The sequence below is a fragment of the Clupea harengus genome, chromosome 8 (assembly GCF_900700415.2).
Source record: "Clupea harengus chromosome 8, Ch_v2.0.2, whole genome shotgun sequence".
In the NCBI taxonomy this organism is placed as follows: Eukaryota; Metazoa; Chordata; class Actinopteri; order Clupeiformes; family Clupeidae; genus Clupea; species Clupea harengus.
Genome location: NC_045159.1, coordinates 17,148,081 through 17,159,026, shown reverse-complemented (window position 1 = coordinate 17,159,026; position 10,946 = coordinate 17,148,081). Strand labels below are relative to the sequence as shown.

Below are 10,946 nucleotides of genomic sequence, written 5' to 3'. Positions count from 1 at the left end.
CCACTTTGTCTTTGTGGCCACCCTCAGCTCCTTCTTCAGCTCCTTTTGAACAGCTTTGGCCCCCTCAGTGTCCCCTGCCATGAAAGCATAACATAACAATCAAGTTAGATTGTTGGAAGTTTATCCTGCAGCTAATGTTATTGTGACATATAACCTATTTCAATGCTACATTTGCCTTTAAATAAATTATAAATCAATACTATTTCTGTGTCACTGTCTTCAATATGTCGGTTAATAATCTGTAGGCCTATGTAATGGTGATGCTTTCAGATGGAAAATCAATATCATCTTGCTATCTCCCACATTATAACTTTGTGTCAGCTTCAGGCATGTGTAGTTCATTGTGAAACAGGCGAACACATGGTGCAAACACTAAGCGATGAGTCACAGTGACTTCCAATGGGAGTGAAGGAAGCGTGACACATGCACGCTGCTGAAGCAAATGAGCCTTGATGTCTGGCCCACTTGTGTAGTTGTGTAACCACAAACTAGGAGTGCCCGTTTCCCTCCCTCCTGCGCCGACTGTGTCGGTTTATATACCCCCTAGGCCACGCACAGGCTCATGATAGGACTTTAATTCTGTTACATTGTTCACATTGTAGGACACCTTTTAATCACCATGATGACAATGATAATGTGTTAAAAATATATCTTTATTTGAACAAAGTCTCACGGCCTTTCAATCACACTTTCATTCAGCTTATGTGTGTGTAGCTACTTTTGTGTGGTACATATATTCAATACACAGCATACAGTTAAGATAATTTACATAATATTTTTTTTCATATTTTAACAACTGACATAATGGCATTACTGACATGTTTACATCCATCAAAAATTGACATATTGAGATTCGGCACCAACAGTCCATAATTATTTCAAGCTTATCATACATGAAAGGTAACTTCACAGTTCAGTCTCTTTAACTGGACTTGGTGTGGCGCTATGGTCTTGAGTTTTCAGGATGGCATTTCTCAAGTGATTTTCAACAGTCACCTCTACTGTGTGTGATGTGGAATGTGACGGTGTAACTGAAGCTGAAGCTGAACTCGATGCTAGAGTGGACGCTGAGGTTGAAGCTGAAGTTTGTTTACCCAGAACATCGACCTTATATTTTCTGAAATTGCTCTTCAGGAAACCTGTGGAATAGGAGGATATATATTTAATTTCAAACACGTTACACAACAATACAAATTAAACACAGTGAGAGTAGGAAACTGGAATTGGAATGTGTTAGTTGTTTGATGATGTAGCATACCCAGGGATACTTTAGGCTTGCTCTCCTCCCCACTCGATTTTGATTTGCCACTCTCCACAGACTGATCTGATTCTTCTTTTTCTACATGGAAAAATCATACAAATATTTGGTTTGAATAGGTCTCTGATGCGCCAGGTGTACATTTAGGATGATATAAACATATCAGTGTGTACTGGTGTTGACACCTACCTGATTTGTACTTCTGGTGGGCTCTCCTCATCTTGACAAGGAGGAACGTGACTACTATCATCAGGCAGATAATTAGAGCTGTCACCGAGGAGATGAACAGCGATGCGCTCCCACCCTCTCGGCTTTCTGAGGAGGGTTTCTCATAGACTCCTGGGATAAGGGGGCGAGAATGAAAAGATGAAAATCTTCCAATGTGTTTGTGTGTAATTGTTTAGTCAGGGAGAATGTTGTGTATATATATATATAAGTATATATATATATATGTTTATATATATTTATATTATGTTTAGTCAGTGAGAATGTTATATATATATATATATATATAAGAAATAAGATGAGATAGATAGATAGATAGATAGATAGATAGATAGATAGATAGATAGATACTGTATAGGTTGTAATTGTACCTTTAGTGTAATTTCCAATGCCATTTTCGGTTATAGAAGTGGTGTTGTCTGATGTGGAGCTGGTGTTGACCAGCAATGAATTGGTGCTCTTTTGCGTGGAAGTCGTATTGATGTTTGTATCGGTGGACTGACTTGTTGTCATGCTAGTTATCTCTGTGTAGTCCGTCTCTCCTGTACAGATAAGATAACGTAAAATATAAATATTAGTACTCACACAACAAGCGCAACCGAATGAAATCATCACAATGTTTCAAGCTTAGGTTAAAGGGGAACCTTTTTGGTCCACACTTTTATTAACGATTAAAATTGGTCCAATATTGAGTTTGAATACTGTGACCGGGAACCACAAAACGACTATATAATGTAATCCCATGGGGCAAGCATCTGCCACAAAGTAAACGTGTTTTCGCCACTGACATGCTCGTAATGTAATGTAATAAGTGTCTGACGACATGGTAGGGATCTCTACAGAGATAGACCTGTGTCTGTTTACTTCAATAACTGTAAATGACTGAACTGTGAAAAACTGAAAATTATTGTTTCAACAGTTTCTGTGGTGTAAGTTTCAGTTTCAGTTACTCATTATCTAAAGTTTTCCTTGAAGTGACATTTTCTTTGCAGTACAACATGTTAGCACAAGATGGAGCTCTAACAAATTAAGTATCAACTACCTCTTTCACACAAACACTGTATCTGATGAGAGAGCATGTGACTTTCAGTAAGTTCCCTGTGACCATCACCACCACCTATGTGTGGGCAGTGTGTAAACCACAAGGTCAAAGCCAACTCACCATTCAAATGCCAAATTCTCACAAGCCCCCTCTCTGATTAATCTTTACCACTGCTTATACCTCTTCAACCAATTAATGTAGTTACAAGAAAGAGCATTCACATTGTTTGTTTAGCACAACACATCCATTAGGGAAGTAAAGTTTCATGTTGTTCGAGAGATGTTGTAACATAAATATAACTATTGAAGGTTGTACCTGTGATTTTGAAATGCGGTGAATCTGTGGTGAGAGATGCCGACGTCGACCACGTTGACGTCTCTGTGCTGCTTGTTGTTGTTGAAGATAGCTTGAATTCTGTGGGTTAAGAAAGAGTCATTAGATCATCAGATAGTTTTCTGAATTTTCTCTACAATATCTGTGCTGTGGGGTCAATTAATAGGTTTGTACATTTCTGGAGATGGCCTGCTATTTTCCCTAAGTGCCCCGTGTTGACCCGCAAAGATTCCCTGTGATCGACTGGAAAAGTACCTAAGGGTCCACATTGAATGTTTCTTCTGATTACAGAACACAAATATATCATTTCCTGTTTTTCTCAAAAAGACCAACTGGCCAAAAATGGAGAAGCCCTGGCATCAGTTTGTAGTGTCACCCTTACAAAAAGAGGAGTGGCTTTGGTTCCAATCTTTAATTGGCTGATCACCGTGGGAATGCAAAGCAAGTTTCACTCAGGTAGAGTGGCTGGAGTGCACCAAGTTATAGTCTCACCTTTACGGTTTTGTGCTTTTATATAGTTTTTATCACAATGGCCCTGTTGCTTCTGACATTAGCATTACATCTGGAGTCACTGGTGTGAAAGACGTAATCATACTTACTTTTGTTTTCTATGGTCTCAAATGTGACTCCACCAGCATGAGGCAGCCCAGGATGATGAAGGATGCATCTTACTATAATTTTCCTCTTAAGGATTCTGATCCTAATGACATCCTCCGTGGTCCATCTCCCCGTTTTGTCTTGTTGGGTGTGCTGTGGTTGAGCTAAGTGAAAAGAAGTTATTTTGGTGACATGCCTGATACACCACCGCAACTTGAGTCACATGTGTGACGACTCATGACAACAAAGCGCGAACCATGAGTTTGGCCACTGTCCTTCCCTGACCTTTGAGCTTTGAGGTGGGAAGTGAGAGCGTTGTGGTGGGAATTTCCATAAAAAATATCTAGTTCTTCTATTTGTGTAGAGCAATATTTTCATGGAGTTTGTAGCATAAGTAGCACAAACAAAAATGAAATAAGTAGTATTTCATATGTGGAGAGTTTTCCAACTTCAGAACTGCTCATAATTAAAACTCCATTCAAATTCACATGTATGCTAGTTTAATGCATTGGGACCCCAGACCAAGCTCTGAAATGAGACAAGAATAGAAGATATGGCTTGGCTCTTACCTTCAACCTCGATTCCACCCTTATACCGCCAGGACAGTTTGAGTGGAGTTCTTCCATTTACTGAGCATTTGACAATAGTGCTGTTTTCATGCTCGGTGTACGTAATTTTAGGTTTTCCTGTAGGGTTCATAACGAAGACAACATCAGACATCCCATAATTATGCCAAAAATAAACCAAATTCCAATAAACAGAAGAGGCCATCTTGACGTTTTGTGGATAACCTGAACAAAATAACGTACCCAAAACTGTCACATTGAATCGCTTTGTTGTGACGTTTGCGACTGTGTTGTGATAATGGTGGCATTCATACATGCCCTCATCTTTCAGTGAAACAGGTGACGCCATTAAAGTGTAGTCTGAACTGGAAAAGTTGTGGATGCTGTATCTACTGTCCTTGTAGGCTGTAAATGTAGATGAGAGAAACACTGTTAATGCATTGCCCTTTGGCCACATTGCTGTCCCACCTGCCACATGTGTTCACATTAGGATGGCTACAGGATGGCACAACTACCGTTCATCATATCATTCATCACAACTGGCATTGCTACTGTATATTGTCCTTTTCCTTCCTTGTGGTGACTATTCTTATACTAGAAAGCATCAGCTTTATTTGTTTAAAAAACATGTTAAGCAGTACAAATCAGATGGGGGGATATCCCAACAGGATGCTATGATGGTTATTATTGATTCAACATGGTAACCTGTCTTCTTACAGTATCTCATCAGATTTTGTCTTTGAATCCTACCTTTAATGTGGTCGAAAAACAGTGTAACATCTTTATTATTTTGCTTTCGGTGCCAGTCCATATTGCCTGGGGCCTCCGGGCATTGCAAGGTTAGTCTTTCACCCTCCATCACAGTGACGTGTCTTACAGCTAAAGACACCTCCATGCCTATGATACAGGGACACAATAAAGGACGATAACATGAATATCATACACAAGAATTCAAAATGGGAACCACGGTAGTTATTTGCACACTGATAGTTGTCCTTATTCGCTTGACGAAAGCCTTAATGGGTTGTAAATGTTTCACAATAAACATGTCGATACCATATATATATGTATTAGTACATCTAATATTAATTTCCTTTAATCTCTTCCGACTGGAACGAAGCTTGTTTGGATGTGCGCACTTTGTTTTTGTTTTTTATATTGTTTTTACACTCATAGAATGATATGCATGCACAAGAGTGAGGAGGTCGCTCAAAGGGTGAAACAAAAAAATAGGTCAACCCAAGTTTCTGTGCCAAATATACTGTATGTGTGGATGTGTGAGGGTGGGTGAATAGTAATTCATTTAAACTCTGGGGTCGGGAGAGGTAAAGAAGGGGGCACTGGAAAGATGCAATGGCGGAGAGACGACCACTCTTCACACAACTCTGACTCAACTGGTGCAAGTTTCCGTGGCTGGGGGTGGAAAAGGAAAGTAGGGGTGGCCGTGTGAGAACGTGAGTCTGCCCCTCAGAGTGGTGGTAATGATAGTCTACGCCTGCAACCTGCACAACTGCACAAGGTCTCTCCACAGGAAATATGGTGGTGAGAAAGAGTGCATAAAGTGAAAGTACAGGGGGCGAGTTGTTGGGGTGGGGGGGGCGGGTGTTGGGGTGGGGGTGGGGGGATAGAGTGTTAAAGCAATCATTTCCTCTGCATTCATGCCTCTTTAGTCTATGAGCACACAGTGTGTGATACACTGATCACAGTGTGTATGCTATGGTTTAAATTAATCTGAGATGAAAATTAGCGAGCCATATCACAGACCAGATATCCGCGTTCAATCATACCAGCCATGATCTGTGGACAATGGTTTTGCTCTGCTCAATCAGACCCCTATCTGTTGTGTTACTGTGGTTCAACAGCTAGAGTAAGGTGTCAACAACACCAAGATCATGGGTTTTATTCCCAGGGAGTACACAGATTAAATGTACTATGTATGTACAGCAAGTCACTTTGAAGAAAAACTTCTGCTAACTAAACAGCTGTAATGTAAATAAAGCAGTGACCATTGACGTTACATTCTATCATAATCTGTTTCATCACCTTGTCAATTTGGCCTGTGACTTATTGATTTCATCGATTTAATTGCTTCATCTTCAAAGAAAAGTCAAGCTAATTTAATTTGTTGAAAACATTTTCTCATGAATTCCTCTCAGAGAAACACTCTGACAGTAAACAGCAGAAGCAGAAGCAGAAGAGTTCTTGAATGTAATACATCTCGACATAGATAAATGAAGTACATTTACAAATAACTGATAAGAAAAAAGTACAGGCAAATACAAAAGAAATATAACATAAAAAATAAACCCTACACTTTAAGACACACCATTCTAGAATCTTTTAGAATATGATCCGTAGGTAAGGTTCTCTGTGCTCTTTATACTTTGAATACACTTCAGTATCATCACTGTGCATTGGAGGATACACTACGTTCAGATTTGAATCAAAGAATTGATGTTGAAAAGAGATTTTACTCACCACAAAGTATTAAAACAATGATGCCGAAATCTGCCGCGCTTGTCATCTTCATACTGTTGCTCTTGATCTGTGAGCACTTCCTCTCTGAGGCTTTTTTATAGCGTACTAGACCTACCTCCCATGACATCATAAAAAGGTTTTGGGTTTTCCACTCACTTAAATATATAACCTTACATGGGGAATCCGATCCAGACACTTACTTCTCTGTCTATTATTAACTCATTGACACTGTTTACCGTTACCAGTTTAATACTAATAATTGTCAAGTCATCGTAGCATTCTAAATCCTTTCAATTTTGCTTAAATTTTTACTCTGTGTGGCTTTGTAGCGCATAGATGACTTACACACTGACTTGAAGCTGTAAATGAAAGAGCCAATGTCTTTTTTTATATGGTTTATTTTTAGTGTCAGTTTTGTGTTTTTTATGTGTGTTTGTTTTCTCTTAAAGCAAGTCAAAGGGTAAGTAAGGACCAGGTAGCTTTATCTGTGTCTCTGAGTTTAAAATAGTTTAAAAACGGGTTGTGTCTAGGCCCTAAAGAAGACGTCTGCCTTTGGCCCCCGGTCTTTATCTGTACCGCCATCACTGAGTCCCCTTCTATCTCTCCAGATTACAGGAAGCTGTGTTAGAGCGGTTTCCTGTTCCGTTTTCTCACCCCCCCAACTCAGAGCCTAACACCACCTACTGCATAGATTTGAAGAAAGGCCAAAAAGTGGCCAAGGGACTGACCGGGGGGGGTATCATGGGACTGAGGAGAGTTGGGGGGGAGTGCGTGGGACTGAGGAGGGGGTAGTCCTGATTGAGGTTGAGCTGATGACATACTGTATATGTCTAATATATGTCTATTGTGATGAGTCTTGATCAGCAACACTCTCACAGGTGGGGGCTGGGGGAGGTGGGCCGCCCATTTCATGACCCAGAGAACTACCACAATGGTTGACTCTACATCAGCATCAGCCTTGCAAGGTTCAGGATGATCTTAAACAGTAGATAGTATGTTGGGCTAGTTTCAACCCATAAAATGACCATTTTTATTAAAATTTTATAATTTTGCCAATATTAACACCTGCATTGATGTTGTGATCACAGTATCGTCACATCATTTCATTTACAGCTCAAAAACGTAACTTAAAATTTTACTTAACTTACAGTGCCCTCCAGAAGTATTGGTACCCTTCATTGTTTATTCTCATGATCTTTCATTCAAAATATTCACAAAAATCTAACTTTTAATTGAAGTAACATAATTGAAAGAAACATTACATTCTTATCATGGAACATTTAATGTTTTGTGCAGCCTCCCTTTGCCAAGATAACAGCTCTAAGTCTTCTCCTATAATGCGTGATGAGGTTGGTGAACACATGGCACGGGATCTGAGACCATTCCTACATACGTACATTATCCTTCAGATTCGGAGGTCAATGCCTGTAGACTCTCCTCTTCAGCTCATCCCACAGATTTTCTATGGGGTTTAGGTCGGGGGACTGTGATGACCATAGCAAAACCTTTATTCTGCGGTCGGTGAACCATTTTTGTGTAAATTTTGAGGTGTGCTTTGGATCATTGTCCTGCTGGTAAGTCCAACCACGGCCCATTTTAAGCTTCCTGGCAGGGCTGTTAGGTTTTAATTTAATATCTGCTGGTATTTGATGGAATCCATGATACCATGTATCCTAACAAGATGTCCAGGGCCTTTGGAAGAAAAACAGCCCCACAACATCAAAGATCCGCCACCATACTTCACAGAGGGTATGAGATGCTTTTCTGTATGGCTATCTTTCTGTCTACGCCAAACCCACCTTTGATGTTTGTTGCCAAAAGGTCTATTTTGGTCTTATCTGACTATATAACCCGGTCCTATTGAAAGTCCCAGTAACATTTGGCAAACTGTAGGCACTTTAGTTTGTTGCTGATTGACAGGGGAGGCTTTTTTCTGGCAACCCTCCCAAACAACTTGTGGTGATGTAGGTGGCGTCTGATGGTAGTTTTGGAGACTTTCTGACCCCAAGACTCAAATAACCTCTGTAATTCTCCAGCTGTGATCTTTGGAGATTCTTTTGCCAGTCGAACCATCCTCCTCACGGTGCGTGGGGTCAATGTTCACACACGTCCTCTTCCAGGCTGACTCTTAACATCTCTGATGATTTGATAGTGGAAATGGGTATTTTCAACTATTTAGACATTTTCTTATGTCCATTTCCTGATTGTGAAGCTCAACAACTTTTCGTCGCACATCTGCACTGTGTTCTTGGGTCTTTCCCATAGTGTTGAATGACTAAGGTAATTTGGCTTGTGTCACCTCATATTTATAGCCCAGTGAAACAGCAAGTCATGGTTGACCACTTAAGAGTTCCTAATCAAACAGGTGACCTTAAAAATGTAAAACATGACTGGAAATATACTTCAGTTAGATTTTAATTATAAGATATTCTAGGGGTGCCAATAATTGTGGCACACATGTTTTGGAGAAAAATATTTATTCAATGTCAAAATTCTTTTTTTCTTTCAACAATTTTTGAGTGAAAGACCAAGAGGATAAACAGTAAAGAATTTATTTTATAGCCCGTTTTGCTCATATTCACTAAGGGTGCCAATAATTCTGGAGGGCACTGTAAATGTGTAAGTGTGCCTCTAAAGACGCTGCTCTAATGGAGTTATAAATGATGTTCTATTGGCCTCTAATTAAGAACATATTTCTGAATAGGCCCATTTGATCTTAGTGCTGCATTTGATACAGTGTACCATCTTACTAAGCTTGTCACAGTTGCTGACTACCTGAAAGTCGTTACTGCCAAAATAGTGTATCTTTCAAATGAACACAATAACATGCCTAGTCTGTTCATGTGTAATGCTCATACATCTGTTGGTACAGTTTGATTTGCAGGTGATATCACGTTTACACTGCCAAACCTTGAGAATCCACATATTGTCCAGGGCTACAGTTCTATTACCAATCCGTGTTTTTGAACTTTGAACTTCATGATCTGCGTTCATCGCTTAACCGTACTGTACGATGAAGTTAGACACAATGTTCACAACTGAAACCTATGAGGAAAGCCATGCATGATTTGCTTATGAGTCTACTGGCACACTATAAATAGTTATTTTTTACATAAAGGAACACCGAGTCTTGTCTTAGTTTTACTTTCACTGACTTTTTACTTTAATTTTCGCTGCTCAAGGGGACCAGACACCTTAAACTGTACCCGCCTGGTGATCAAAAGACTGACTAACATGAGATGGTTTAGCTTGGCCTGAATCATGTTTGTTTGGCAGTGCTGTCTAAATGTTGTCACATTGTGGTTATGCTGGTTCCTGTCGGCATGTGTTTTTTTATGCCTGTCGTTGCTTGTACCAGTCCTAGGGTTAGATGCCCTGTAGTATCCAAGTATGTTAAGAACACTAGCACACAAACGGCTTTGTCCAGAAAAGTCCAGTTTACTCTAGTGCATCAGCTAATGTTTAAAACAGGGTCTTCTGTCAAGTAAATTTAATAAACAATAAAATAAATCAGTCTGGTAACATTGCTGTGAGATTTAGAATCTGATATCCTGACGTGACTGTGATGGCCTGAAGATGGCTGCAGATTTGATCATGTCGGTCTAATATGGATAGCAGATATTTGCCCTTTAAGTTTATAATTTTCCAAGATACATGGTGAGCCCCATGTTCGTAATATACTATACTAATATAATATAGTAAGATTTTTGGTGACCAAACCATGAACCCCTCTACTGTTACCATGTGACTAATATGACAAAAAGCATAGGACATGGTTCTTTCGCACACAGGATAGGCTACACAGTGCCATCTTGTGGTGACCAGTAATGCTGCCATCACTTTGAGGCTGGACACATGTGACTCAAGAGAAGCTGTATAAATTGTGTTTTTGACATTATTTGCCAAAACCTGGCATCAAACAAATCAGATAGCCTGTTTCCTGATATAGGACTAGGCTACAGGCTAAATGTGTAACTTGCTCTGTAGGTCAATAAACTCTCCTATTGGCCTGTTAACTTGTCACAGGTCACTGGGCATAACTCACCATTACCATTATCCTCATCGTCATTCTCATCGCCATCGATGATGATTAAAAATGCATTGATTGTAGCCGGCTTTTCTGAGTAATAATCTAGAATATTCCACTGGCTATTCTAGAGCAGGCCAAACTGGCTATTTAAATCACGTAAACTGGAAGTGAAGACATCTGTAGAATAGTCTTAGGCTATTTTGGTCTAATCTCTGCCTGACCTCTCTCTTTAGGTAACCCTCTTTGTTTTCTTTTTTCCCTTTTTCCAAAATTGTGCATCAACAAGGCTCACGTGGCTATTTATTCGTGAAGCACAAAAAAACAGACGTATTATACGAATTTATGATTCGAGGAGTTATTTTAAAGACCCCATTGGAAAGTACTCGAAGGCTTGTACATTTCCTCTGACAGGTGCAG

General features: G+C 39.8%; 1 protein-coding gene across 1 annotated transcript; it reads right to left on the bottom strand.

Moving 5' to 3' along the window:
- Positions 1 to 635: 635 nt before the first annotated feature.
- LOC105900329 (cytotoxic and regulatory T cell molecule) lies at positions 636 to 6,766 on the bottom strand. The gene is made up of 10 exons (XM_031572173.2): positions 6,500 to 6,766; positions 4,772 to 4,918; positions 4,265 to 4,426; positions 4,025 to 4,141; positions 3,458 to 3,619; positions 2,841 to 2,939; positions 1,855 to 2,025; positions 1,448 to 1,597; positions 1,259 to 1,339; positions 636 to 1,139 (listed from the first exon to the last, which is right to left on the bottom strand). The coding sequence occupies exons 1-10, from the start codon at positions 6,627 to 6,629 to the stop codon at positions 907 to 909; spliced, it is 1,452 nt and encodes a 483-aa protein (XP_031428033.1). The 5' UTR covers positions 6,630 to 6,766; the 3' UTR covers positions 636 to 906.
- Positions 6,767 to 10,946: the final 4,180 nt, after the last annotated feature.